This window comes from Argentina silus (genome assembly GCF_951799395.1).
Source record: "Argentina silus genome assembly, chromosome: 4".
NCBI lineage: Eukaryota > Metazoa > Chordata > Actinopteri > Argentiniformes > Argentinidae > Argentina > Argentina silus.
In genome coordinates, this window is record NC_139658.1 from 7,863,435 (window position 1) to 7,876,924 (window position 13,490).

Here is a 13,490-nt window from a genome sequence, read left to right on the forward strand (position 1 = left end):
AGCATGAAGGAGAGTTCGGTGGAAGACTTGGTGGCCAGGTTGACGTCCACCAGGAAAACGTCTGCAGTGGGCGGCTGGAGCTCTTGTATACGTTTGATGATGCGAGCGTCTACCTTCTGCTCTCTCCACCAACGCCAAACACCACCCTTATTCAGAGCTGCAAACAAATGTAACAGACAGGGTATGAACCTGGGACCTCTTGCATGGATGCCGCAGACATATACCAAGAGGACATCCTCATGTACATTAAGGGCTATATCTAGGTTGAGAAGTCGCATCACAAGAGTGTGATTCCAAATCACCTCCGCTAAACACATAACCTCAACTCTTCACGACATGACAATAACATCTTTCAATCTCTCTTTTTATCAGAAAAGGCTCACTGCAGAGAAATGTCAGATTAGGAAATGTTTACAGCTATACTTTACATCAGGTACAATACTTTACATCATGCAATAACTCTAGTCGGTGACTGAATATGTGACTATATTGTATTAATATGCTGTTACACAGAACATTAGTAACTGTCTTGTTATTGCATAGCAGTGGAGATGGTGAGCAGTTTGTGTTATTACACCAGTGGAATATGGATTGTTCCTTATTCCACTTGTGTAATAACACACATCTCTCATCTCCATTACTACTGCTAGCTAATGTAAAGTGTGACCTGACTCATGTATTTGAGCTGAGCTGAGAAAAACTCTGTTTTTCCTCTCACACACTGTCTTACTTGCTTCCTTCTTCTTGGTCTTTTTAACGTCAATGTCAAAGAGGTTTCGGCAGAGGTGACGCAGACGGTGAATGCAGCCATCCATATTGGACATGGACATATCCAGCTTTCTCTCCATGTCCACTATCCACTCTGATGTCACTTCCGGGTCATCACCTTCCTGCCTCTCCTTCTTCTCCTCAAACTCCTGCAGAGACTCCTCTGTGGCGGGGTATGGGAACAGCTTGTGTGGTTAGATAAGTGACAGTTTAAGGTCCTTCATGATGCCAGCATTCTCACTTTTAGCTGAGTTTATTAGCTGTGACTAGGATTATATTAATATATTACATTTGGATGCTGTGTGTGTTTATATTTGGATGTTCTGTGGGTATAACAATCACAAATTGATAACACATGTTTGTAGAAAAACAGTGCAAACTAGTCAAATAAATATGTTTGGAAAGACTAAACAGGGCTATTGCAATGAGCATAAGGTAAACATAACATTTAAAAAAAAAGTTCAATAGGCTTGTCTGTGCTTTATCTTGGCAAAAAGACCAACCAGAGGTTTTGACTATGGAAATGAGAAACACATACACTCATTCAAAATGCAGGCCTTTGCATAAATCGGCCTATCTTTCCAATGATGTCACCTGTATGTATTATCAATGGATGTCACTCACGTGCTTCAGTGAGCCAGTCCAAGATGTAGGTGAGGTCAGTCTCACGCTCGGCAGCAGACTCAAGGAAGGCCTTGATACGGTTGATCTGCTCCCCGCGCCATCGCCTCTCTTCCAGATTCATCAGGAAGCTGGGCAACTCATCCACATCCTCGTCAGAGTTCTCCTGTAGGCCGGCATACAGGGGTGCGCGGTACACAGACATCTCCGCAGCGGGCAGCTAGCCTAAACCTGCTCCGGGACCACTCGACCGAGTGAAATTATCTCAATACTATCCTGTTGAGCTAAAGCCAAAGGATTGTTAAAAAAAATTTTTTTTTAAAGAGAAGCAGACTTAGCCTACACACTAGACTCATAGACCTATTGGTCTACATAAAGACAATCATGTTTTAATGCTAATAAGCATTTCAAGAATGGGATTATAACATCATGTAGCTAATTTGAATTTGAGTGATTACAAAGACCAGCTGAGAAGGAGTTATTAAGAGCCTACACACATTAACTATAACACTTTTTTGAATGAGTTTAGGCAATCTACAAAACTTTCCACATGTCCATCTGGCGCCAAAATTTGGTATAAAGTTGTTTAACCATTTCATACCAGGCAGTGCTGGGCACAGGGTCAATACATAGACTACGGGAGGGCTTTTTATTCATATGCGTTTTTGATGCAATCGGATACAAAAAATCACGTCATGAGCGTGTCTTTCATAGAATGTCACGTGCGCACCAATAGATTAAAATGCAATCCTGTAGAATGAAATTGAATCCAATTCTACGTATCATGACTTCACTGCCAGGTAAAAAAAATAAAAATAAACTGCTCAGATAAAACCCGTGGTGGAAGATAACAAAAACATGATTTACGAAAAATCCTTACCTCTGTTCACAAAGATACAATTCAGAAATTATTTGATAATCTACTAAATACAGGTGCGTAATTGACGATTCACTAAACCGCGCACTTATGACGGCATAAGGCAGCCCTTTCACCATTGATAGGTAAGTGTAGGGGTTTGTTCCAATCAGTGAGGAGGAATGTTCACAACCTTGCAGATGGAAATGTAAAGCACAGAGCGGAACATGAGGTTAGGTTTAGGAGTTGTGGATAGTTAGTTGAAATGTTGTTGATAGTTAGTTTAACATCTACTGAACATCTACAAACCATTTATTTGGGACATTCCAAATAAAGGTTACCTATAACATACAGTTGTTGCTCTTACTAAGTCTGTCCTTGACATGTAGGCCTATAGGAAAATGGCACTGTTTCTCCAACTCTGAAAGGATGTTTTTGTGCAGGCATAAGTAACACAACTAAATGAAATGACAGATCAGATGACACAATCAGGAGTGGTTTATTGATTTATCAAATGGCAGCATTGCCAAAGCACCATAAACAAAAAAAAACTGAACATTAAATAAATCTGTATATTTCAATGGTTGCAAAATGCAAAAAAAAAAACTTAAAGGAGAGTGGTCATAAAGCAGTATACAACTCATACAAACAGCATCTTTGTAACAGTGGTAAGATACATCTTCAAAACAAACACAACAGGAGCCAAATTCTGAATGCATTTGTTCTCTTGTAACAGTGCAACACGGAATACAATTTAGAGAAGTGGCCACCATTTTCACAGGGACAGAGAGAGTAAAAAAAAAAAAAAAAATGAAAGTAAAATGCCACCACGGTAGTGACAGAGTTGGGGGAGGGGTACTGTACACTGCAACCATAAACACAGGGATTAAAGACCTTAGTGAACATGTACTCTCTCTCTCTGTCTGTTACTCTCACTCACAACTGTCATTCAGTGCTGCAGTGGGATCACGTGGGGACGTCGGGGCTGGAGGATAAACCAGCTTTCACTGGTTGATCTCTGTAACTAAAGTAGCTCAGGGAGCGAGAGAGAGAGCTTGGCTTGGTTTTTTTTTATATCCTAAATGCATGAACAGCATTCATAATCAGTGGCTAGGAAGGCAGGTTGAGAGGTTAGGAAGATTTAAGGAATCCCTCTGGAATATTTACCCAAAAAAGACTGGGATGCATGTTTTATTCAGAGCACAGCGGGCCGAGGAACTCGGTATCTTCATTATTTAGGTCAACGTGTGTGTGTGTGTCTGTGTGTGTGTGTGTGTGTGTGTGTGTCTGTGTGTGTGCGTGTGTGTGTGTGTGTGTGTTTGAGGTGCACAGATTCTGCGCAGATTTTCACAAAGCCTGGAGAAGCGTTTAACATATCAATTTGCTATAATGATGCTATAATCTGCCCGGATCTGCATATCTCACACACACTCTCCATCAGACAGATGTATACAGTGGAGCCAATCACAGTCATGGCACTAGAAGAAAAAAAAAAAACACATGTGGTGATAGTGTGACCTCACTCAACTCATGCAAGTCATCTGACCAATTGGCTGAGGCCGTGTTCTACCCCAGGGAACAGATTCTAGGACAACACATGAACAGTTGGCCTGTTTATGTATCATGGCATAATTGGAACTTCTTCTATATTTGACCACCAGACACAAACAAACAAGCAAAGGAATCATGAATCAAAACCTTTTTAAAAGATACTACACAGCACTACGTACATACAGCCACATGACTTTAAACTGAAACAAACACTCAATAACCAAGTTGAGGGTTAAGTAAGTTCAAATCAAACTTAAAACCCGAGGGTTTCAATGGTTTCTCAGCTAGCCCCAGGTTCATTTTGGTCCAAGTGCTTTAGTTGAGCAGAACAGGCTGCTGCTGAATGTTAAACTGGCTGGTCTGCTCAGGGACCAACACAGCATTTCAAGTAGGGTCTAAGATTAGTTTTCAGAGTAAAATAAAATAGCTCTCTGCAGTATAAATACTTCAGCTCTGTCAGTGCATGGCTGCTTCCATTACCTCTCTTTGTGTATACAAATATATACAAGAAACATCATCAACAACAGGAATGCTTTTTTTAGTCTTGAACATTTTGGAACTGTTCTCAGCATGGGGATGTCCCCTGGTCGTACTGCATGCGTAGCCCAGTTAGAAGAGTGTTACAGGCAGTGAGAGCCAGGTCTCTGTTCTTCATTTGGCTGTCTAGATCTGGATTACTTAGATCTGTGTGCATGGAGACTCGAGTGATCAGAAGTTTGGCTCTTTTTACTGAATCGGTTCACTCAGAAAGGCAAATCGACTCACTAGAAATCACTAAAACAACAGAACGACTTGTTTGTGAACTGCACATCACTAGTAGACTAGAGAGACTGGTTGTGGCAGTGCAGGTGGGAACTAAAACATGCGTTGTATTTAAAACTTTGCTCATAATCATAGAACACCATGCTATATACAGTAAACCGTATAACAGATCACAGAAACAACTTGAACAACATTGTATGAAACAAAATATACTGTAGCCTACTTTGTGAGAGGGTGGTTGACAAGTAAAATGAAGATCGGAGAAAGGGAAGCGGTTTCCAGCTATAACTATTTGTCAGAATGACTATTCCAACAGTTCATAGACAAATGTATATCTATGTGGGTTAATGGAACAGAAACAGGATAGATGTAAAACATGTGAATGACTGAATGAATGAAAACAGTTTGGTACCATATCGAACAATCAAGCGTCTATATGATCTCTGAGAGAGTAGTTGGTTTTCTTGGTCGTTCCATCGGACCAATATACTCTTTTTCACATATCTGCTGAGGTTGTACAGATGGATTCAACTCTAGTCTAGTCTAATCTTCTCTATCTATAGATCTTCAAGTCGACCTGCAGGTTCCACAAGTCCATTTTCTCATTGTCCTCGATCACTTCTTTGAAGTGACCCCCCCTCTCTTCGATGTGCCTTCAGTAACTTTCACGACATTGCAGACAGGCCCAGATAGGGCCTCCTATTTCTGGGCGCGTTGCCTTGCCAATCGGCTCATGAAGCAACAGGTTACCGTGGCGATGATGACCACCCCCACAAACAGGGCAGAGGAAACTCCGATCACCAGGGGGATAAGGAGGAGGTCAGCAGCTGAGAGAGAGGGAGGGAAAGAGGGAGGGAGGGAGGGAGAGAGAGAGAGGGGGGGGGGAGGAAAAGGGAGAGGAATAGTAATGTATGTATGACGATCAGATCTTCGGAACATAATCATTAAAATGTTCAGACTGTAAACAAGACACACAGACATCATAAGACCCAACAGCAGTAGGCCAATGACAGCTCACGACAGTAGGACAGATTGGACAGCGTAGTACTCACCTCTGGCGTACAGGTACACTGTGACGCTTCCAGACTCTGCCTTGGCCCCCGTGTTGTACCATCCTCCATGGGGGTCCTGCCCCCACACCTCCGCCTGGCACACGTACTGGCCCTGGTCCTGGGGCTCGGCAGAGTGGATCCTCAGCCTGTAGGAGCCAGCAGACACCCGGTCGATGCTGAGCTCGCTACCGTTACTGTAGACCCGTGTCAGGCCATCGTACGTCAGGGCTGCCAAAAGCCTGCCTGTGTCCTCCACCAGCGCTGGGGGAGGGGGCTGCTGTGGCTGTTGCTGCTGCTTCTCCCCAGGGACGGTGTTCCCCTCCTGGGACGAGGTCAGCTTCTGCAGCCACTGGACCTCCACCTGGGCTGGGCCCGTGGTGACCACAGAGACGTTACAGATGACCGTGACAGTGCTTCCTCTCTTCAGCAGGGGGCCGTGCGCAAGCTCAGCCACCGCTGACACACTCACCTCTGAGGACGGCGCACACAGACACACAGGCACACAGACACACAGGCACACAGGCACACAGAGAAGGATTAGCTGTACTGGGCTGATGTCCAACATCTACAGAGAGAGAGCTATTGTGTGTCAGTTCAATTCAATACAACTTTATTAATCCCCTCAGAAGCAATTCAAAAAGGCATTGCAAAGTCATCAAAAAGAACATCCTCCTCCATAAATAAATAATTAAATTAATACATTTTAATTAATTAAAGTGCATCAACAATTGGACCGGCACAAATGCTGTACTTCACTCTCTCTCCCTCCCTCCCTCCGTCCCTCGCTCTGTCTCTCTCTCTCTTACCTTTGGTCTTGAGGTTGACCGTCACACCCTCAGATCTCTGGGTGATGGTGGCAGGACTAGAGGGTCCTGGGTTACTGCGCCCAGCATAAACGCTCACAGCGCACCGGTAGACCCCCGAGTCGGCCGGGTGGGCAGAGAACAGCCGCAGAGAGTACCTCCCCTCCGCCTCTTTCTCCATGGACCCCCCTCCTCCCCGACTGACGTCGTCCCCCCAGCTGACCACCCCGTCTGGGCTGATGCGGGCCACCTCCACCTCCACCCCCCCAGCCACCGGCCCATCACTGCTCACCGACCCCCTCTTCATCCACTGGACCAGTACGGCCGAGCGGCCCCCTGCAGCCAGCCCAGACACCTCACAGGTCAGACTGAGGGGCGAGCCAGCCTGGAGGGTCACCTTACCCTTGGGGGTGGAGGTGACGATCAGAGAATCCGCTGGAGAGGGATAGAGAGAGAAAAAAAGAGAGAGAAGAGGAGGGAGGGGAGAGAGAGACACACAGAGAAGAGAGGACATAAGGCTGAGAATGGCATGCTTCAATTCATGGGATTAAATGCATTTTCTCTGCAAACTCAACTTGAACTCAACCTGGTTTGTAAAAGGCTTAAACTAGACCACGTGAGAAAACGGTTTAGCCGCAGAATCAGATTCAAGTTCTCTTCCCGTACACTCAACAACAAAAAAGCAACGCTTCAGCTTACTGAACATCTATTCCTGACATGAATATTTTCATCACAGACAATGAATCCATTGTTCCCCAAAAACAAAACAGCACAAAAGAAGCCTCATCACCAGGCCATTGTTTGAGACAGCCTAAAGAGACAATAATAGAATGAAGTCGAGCCGTGTCTGGCTGATAAGACAACAGTTGGTGCACGGCCGAACTACCCCTATTCTAGTTCAACTTCTGCTACCACCATTGTTCGATCCATGAGATCGATGATTGGCCTGGCTGAAGCGGCTGGAAGTCCCTGCAGCGCCCACTGTGTACCACATCGGTCTGCGGGTCAGCTGGGCTAAGTGATGATGACATCATACACAGGATAGAGCAGCACTCATAGAGCAGTGAACGGTAGAGATGGCATCAGTGGCCAAGCGAGTGATAGAACACAGATCATCATCATCCTCTGGGCAGTTCTAATGGATTCACTTTCGACTGAGTACCTAATGGGATGGGTTCAAACTGTACAGTAAATCATTTCCGGTAGAAAAACCTCCAGAAAAAAACGACGACATGAAGATACAAGTGTGCTTGTTGACATTTTAGCTTGATATCAAACCAAATTCAAACACATGCGTCACCACGACAATGTAAGACCAAGCCTTAGTACACTCTTCCCTTGAGACCGAGAGAGAAGAAAACATGTAGAATAGGATGTTTATATACTGACACAACCAGCCAGTGACCTACCTAATGGTTGGACGGTCAGGTTGCCGATGTCCAGGGTCCTCTGAGCGATCTTCATCCATCCCCCCTCGGGGTCCAGGATCCACTGAGAGGCTTCACAAAAGTAGGCCCCCGAATCCTCCGGAGCGACCGCACTCATCCTCATCACGTACACATCCCTCCCCGCCTCTCCGTTCCTCTTCTCCAGGGTGATCTCTCCGTCAGCGTACCTCTTCTGGTAGGTGCTACCGCGTCCAGATGCCACGCCCAGCTCCCGGTCGATAGCGATGATCTCCCTCAGGTTGTTGACCTGGCCCTGTTCACCAGTCACAGACCCCGGAGACATCCCAGCCCCGCCCCCGCCGCCTCCACCACCACCACCACCACCGCCACCGCCACCACGCATCCCGAAGGTGATTGACAGGTGAGTGTGCTGCTTTGATTGGACGGCAGCCGAGCAGGTGAGTTTTAGCTCCGTCCCCTCGGGCACGGGCTTGCCACTCAGAGAGCGGGTGTAGCTGATCTGGAGTGTGTCTGGGATCACTGCATAGAGATAAGAGGAGGAGGAGGAGGAGGAGAGGGGAGATCATATTAGAGAGAGAGAGAGAGAGATACAACACCAGAGGAGGCTGAAGGAGGTAGAAATCAGAGGATGGGCTCATGGAATAGTATCAAACATTCCATTCCACGCATGACAATGAGCCTGTCCTCTGATTTCTACCTCCAATAGCCTCCCCTGGACAACACGAACTAAATGTGATATGAGAACGCACAAAATAGAATGTGTATTGCCTTTGCTTTGCAGGCCTGTTCTATGTTTAAACCGGGATATACAGTAGAGCAATGTAATGGGACATGTGGGAACGAACCCAAAGTCTTTCGAATGGACATTGTGCTTTGGACTGGGGAGATGGGACATGCAGACGTGTTGTTGTGGTTCTAAACATTGTAGGATAAACACACTAGGAACACACTGTGGATTAATAAAGAGGGTGTAATGGTGTGGGTGAACAAATATTCTTCACAATCAAGTGACTGTTATAAGGCAAGGCCAGACACGTGCACACACCGCCGCAGGCAGATAAAATGACAGATAAAGACACAAGGGAACCAGGAAGCATCGTACCTTTCACTATGACCGAGGCGCTGTAGTTCCCCTGGTATTTCAAATCTGTGCTGGGTGTGTAGCACTCATAGCGCCCCTGGTCCTCCGGGCGGAGCCTCTGGATCACCAGTCTGCACTTGTCCCCAGAATCCCTCTCCACCCGCACCTCGCCGCCACGCACCCGTGGCTGGAAGGGAGCATAGGGGAACCCCTGGTCCCTGGTGGAGATCACCCCCATCTGACGCCCTCCTGAATCCTCCCTGTAGAGGAACCACTCAAAGTCCTGGGTACGAGAGCCCTCGTAGCCTGTCACAGCACAGGGGAGGGTCAGGGGGAACCCTGCCACACGGTACAGAGGACCAGAGGGAAGAGTGACCTCGCGACACATGGCGTACTGGAACACTGGGAGAGAGAGACAGAGAGAAGGGAGGAGGGGTAGCAGAGAGAAATGGTGGTGGGGTAGAGAGAGAGAGAAATAGAGAGAGAGAGAGAGGGTGGGGGGGTAGAGAGAGAGATAGAGAGAGAGGGGGAGAGATAGAATGAGAGGGGGGGAGGCAAATGGAAACATGTCAGGCTCGGTGGTTCACAATCTGGTCTCACAACATGTTCAGAGAACCAGTCAATACAGTGAACTGAACCCACCCTGTATTCTATGAAGAGGATCAATATGTTAACTCTGGAGGCCTGCTTTCAGTCTGTCAGCAGGCTCACAGGCTAGATTCTCTTACTGGGACAAATTATTCATTGGACATATCAGGAACACATATCATGACTGAATTGAGATAAATACAATTGAACGATTGAGTAAGTGCCACCCCTATTTCAAGGAATAACTAATGTATTCTTGTCATAAACATCATAACTTTTAGAGAAACAAAAGTGATCAGAACATTTGGAGGTTTATATGTTGCTGCTGGCAACATACTTCCTCTGAACTCTTCCAAAATCAGAGATATGTAGACACTGAACTATACTAGTTTCACCCAACTTCTCTTTAAGATTAGAAGGCCCTAGAAAACTACATATAGACACTTCCACTTCTCTAAAACACTTACAAACATAACACTCTGGGGATTCTTGAGATAGAAACTTCCCTGAGGGTTTCCAAAATGGTATTGTGACGCACACTGTAAGCACCAGAACCCCTGTAACTCTAACCGAATGAACGTTGGGGCTGAGTCAACGCAACACACCCTTTTATCCCTGATTAAAATGACCAGAACCTGAAATACAAGACAGGTGTGTTTGGCAACATAATTGGAGCAGCAGCACCAACATCACGTCAAAGGCGTGGATTAATAACACGCCCATAGATAATGACATGGAGGACTAGTCTGAAGGTTTAAGCGGATAAAGCTCTAATTAACATGTGGCCTGGACTTATAGGGCCGGGCGATGCAACAGTTACAATGAGCACTGTTGTGTCTGGGTATTATAATGTAACGACGATATCATAAACAATTATTTATTGCGGGCCCTTACGTCTGATGATTACTTTTCATTGAGAAGTCGAGGTAATTCCCATACCGTCTGAAAGTAGATTGTTATGCACCGACCAGAAACAAGATGACATAGGCTTGGAACGAATGGTAAAAAGATGGCCATAATGATACCAATCCAAATGATGATATCAAAGCAATCCCACACAAGAGAACAGAATTAATCAGACCATATGCCAGGCGGTAGCCTATGTAGAACAGAAATGTTGCAAAACCGCAGAGTGACAGATGGGACGCGGTTTAGACGAGTACATTAATGAGAAACATTAGCAGGTACTACTACTCACCACATTGTAAACAGATAGCTGCCACTGTCCTCCACGAAGCCATCATCATCATCATCATCCCGATCTCCCAGATGGATTATGCCGATTCAGATCTCTCTACAGCCTGTTCCTGTAGTTTTTCGGTGCACATCATTCAGCGATTGCACGTAGTCTAGTACGTAGCGTTCAATGAATGTAACATTCATGTAATTTCAATATGTAACCATACGTAGACTCGAAATTACATACAATTGCAATATCCAAATTAATGTTACAGTAGTAGGTTGATAATCGGTCCCACTATCGATGATGGTGAACTAGCAAGCACTCAAGCATATAATAATGTGATATGAGCTGGCTACAGCTTCAATCTTTACCTTCCTCTTGCATCACCGTGTTGTTGTGTCTAGTATGACTTTCCCCGGTTAATCAATTAATCCATAATTTTATTCGTGTATCTATTCATTTTTCTTCTTCTTCAAAATCCTCCCCTTTTACTAGTCTCGATGCAAACACGCTGTCCAGTGGATTGTGGTTGGCATCACGGGGGGTGGGAGGGGGGTCAGTGACTATGGGAGGGGTTTGCATACGAAACCGATAGAAAAAAGACAAAGAATGGGAATCATTGGTCAAGAAACGGTATGGTGTACTCTACACCAATTACAATTGAATGCGCTGAAAGCGGTTGAGTCAACGAACTCGTCCATCAATCCCCGAATCGGCGCCAGAATGTAGGCCAGTCCAGCCCCGCCTCCGCTGTTTTGTATTCTGTACCTCTGCCTAATTCATGATTTCCATAAGAAAAACGCCTTTGTTCCTGTGTGGGAAAAAGGCAAGACCTAGACTGGTCTAAGAATAGAAATACATTAATCTTAATAATTAGTAGGCTACTTTATCATAATAAGATTGTCATCATAATTATCACACCACTATAGCACTACTGAGCAACATATATTCACCCTGACTTGTCTATTTTATTCTATTCTATTTGATTATATTATATTCTTGCTTTGGAGAAGAGAGGAATACAATGAGACAGTGTTATCATCCACTGAGTTTCCACTGTGCTTTTCTCCATTGCTCAAGGCCCAGATTTGATACATGCACAACAGCAGGGAAGGGATGCTCATTTGGAGTATTTACGGCCATGAGAAATGATAAGAGGTCAGACGAAGTTGTCTCTTTATTCATATCTACTGCACTACATCATACTGTAGGTCTACTGCACTGCATTTTCATGCATCTGTCCAGTAAATTATTTGTGAGTGTGTGTGTGTGTGTGTGTGTGTGTGTGTGTGTGTGTGTGTGTGTGTGCGTGTGTGCGTGCGTGCGTGCGTGCGTGCGCGCGTGCTGATATATACAAAAGTTAATTTTCAGTATTACTCGATTGAGACAGACAGCTCATCTAAATGACATGACCACAAGATGGCGACATTAGCTTCTGAAAGGAAATCAATGAACTCTACACTGTGTTGCTGACATTTTAGATAAAACAGATTAAAGAGCATTTTAATTTGTTTGGCCAGAACAGTTAGAGATGAATGACTGGGAGAGGAAACGATTTACAATTTGACATACTAAAATATACTCTTGCAGGGCCAAACTTGAAATAAGTGTGAAAGGATAGCATTTCAATATAATAGGTTCTTGGGAAAAAAATCTGTGAGGGGAAAGCTTTTCCATAAAAGTGTGATGTAAGTTTAGTCAGTCTGCCTGCCTGCCTGCCTGCCTGCCTGCCTGCCTGTCTGTCTGTCTGTCTGTCTGTCTGTCTGTCTGTCTGACTGAACTGAACTGAACATGCACTCCAACCCATCTCCTACATTCAGATTGTCTATTCCCCTAGAGGGAACACAGTTCCCCCCCCCCCCCAATCTCTCTCCTCTGTCAATGCAGAGCTAAAATCATCAGAGCACACCCAATTAAGCATGCCCAATGCCCCCTGTCCTCCTGTATGGAAACATGAGGCCTATGACTTCACCATGTGGCTCCGTAGAGAGAGAGAGAGAGAGAGAGAGAGAGAGAGAGAGAGAGAGAGAGAGAGAGAGAGAGAGAGAGAGAGAGAAAGGAAGTCATTAGGGGTATTCTGGGTTAACAAGGGGTTGGCTATAGGATATGCAGACTTCAGCAGGAGTGTGCAGCAGTAGCTGGATGGGCTCTCTAGCAGGAAGCCTTCCTCCTTGGCTGTAGCTGGAGCCTAGTTCATGTGTGATATAATCTGCGGTGGAGTCAGATACCAATTGTGCATTTTTTGGATCCAAAGAAACGGATCTGATTTATGTGCAGATAGAGTAAAGACAGTCACCAAGCTTGATTCTAAACTTGTCAAAACAAGTTGTCTACTTAAAACGAAAGGGGTGGTTCACTTTTCTTCTTTTTTTTTCTTTTTTCTTACAACTCGCTATCAGGTGTAAAATCGGGAACTATCCCTTTAAGGGGTTGTGCTTATACCTGTATAATGACACAGTCATTATGGTAGTAATAAGATTGTATTGACATGTTGTCACACATGTCTTCTCTCTCTCCTCGTCCACTCCCTCCCACTCTCTGCAGACAGATTGATAGACTAAACACAGCTCTGCTAACAGGATTGGTCTCTAATCACCTCATAGAGGTCTACTCCCCCTGTCATCACCTCAGTGTGGATGTAGGGGAGAGTGGGAGAGGCTAGACGCCTTGGCCCAATATTCTCCAAGGACATGGAATGGTGCACTTCATAATGCACACTTTTAATGATTTGGTTTGGGATTTCGTGTGTGATGAGTGTCGCTGTGTCTGCTATAAGCCATGGACGCTGAATATGAATTTCCATTTTCAATCAAGCA

General features: G+C 45.2%; 1 protein-coding gene across 1 annotated transcript; it reads right to left on the reverse strand.

Moving 5' to 3' along the window:
- Positions 1-2,720: 2,720 nt before the first annotated feature.
- Positions 2,721-11,177, reverse strand: igsf8 (immunoglobulin superfamily, member 8). Its single transcript, XM_083667663.1, has 7 exons — positions 11,046-11,177; positions 10,690-10,798; positions 8,925-9,305; positions 7,823-8,341; positions 6,417-6,848; positions 5,611-6,081; positions 2,721-5,385 (listed from the first exon to the last, which is right to left on the reverse strand). Exons 2-7 carry the CDS (start codon positions 10,745-10,747, stop codon positions 5,258-5,260), a joined length of 1,989 nt encoding a protein of 662 aa, XP_083523789.1. The 5' UTR covers positions 10,748-10,798; positions 11,046-11,177; the 3' UTR covers positions 2,721-5,257.
- Between the last annotated feature and the right edge of the window lie 2,313 nt (positions 11,178-13,490).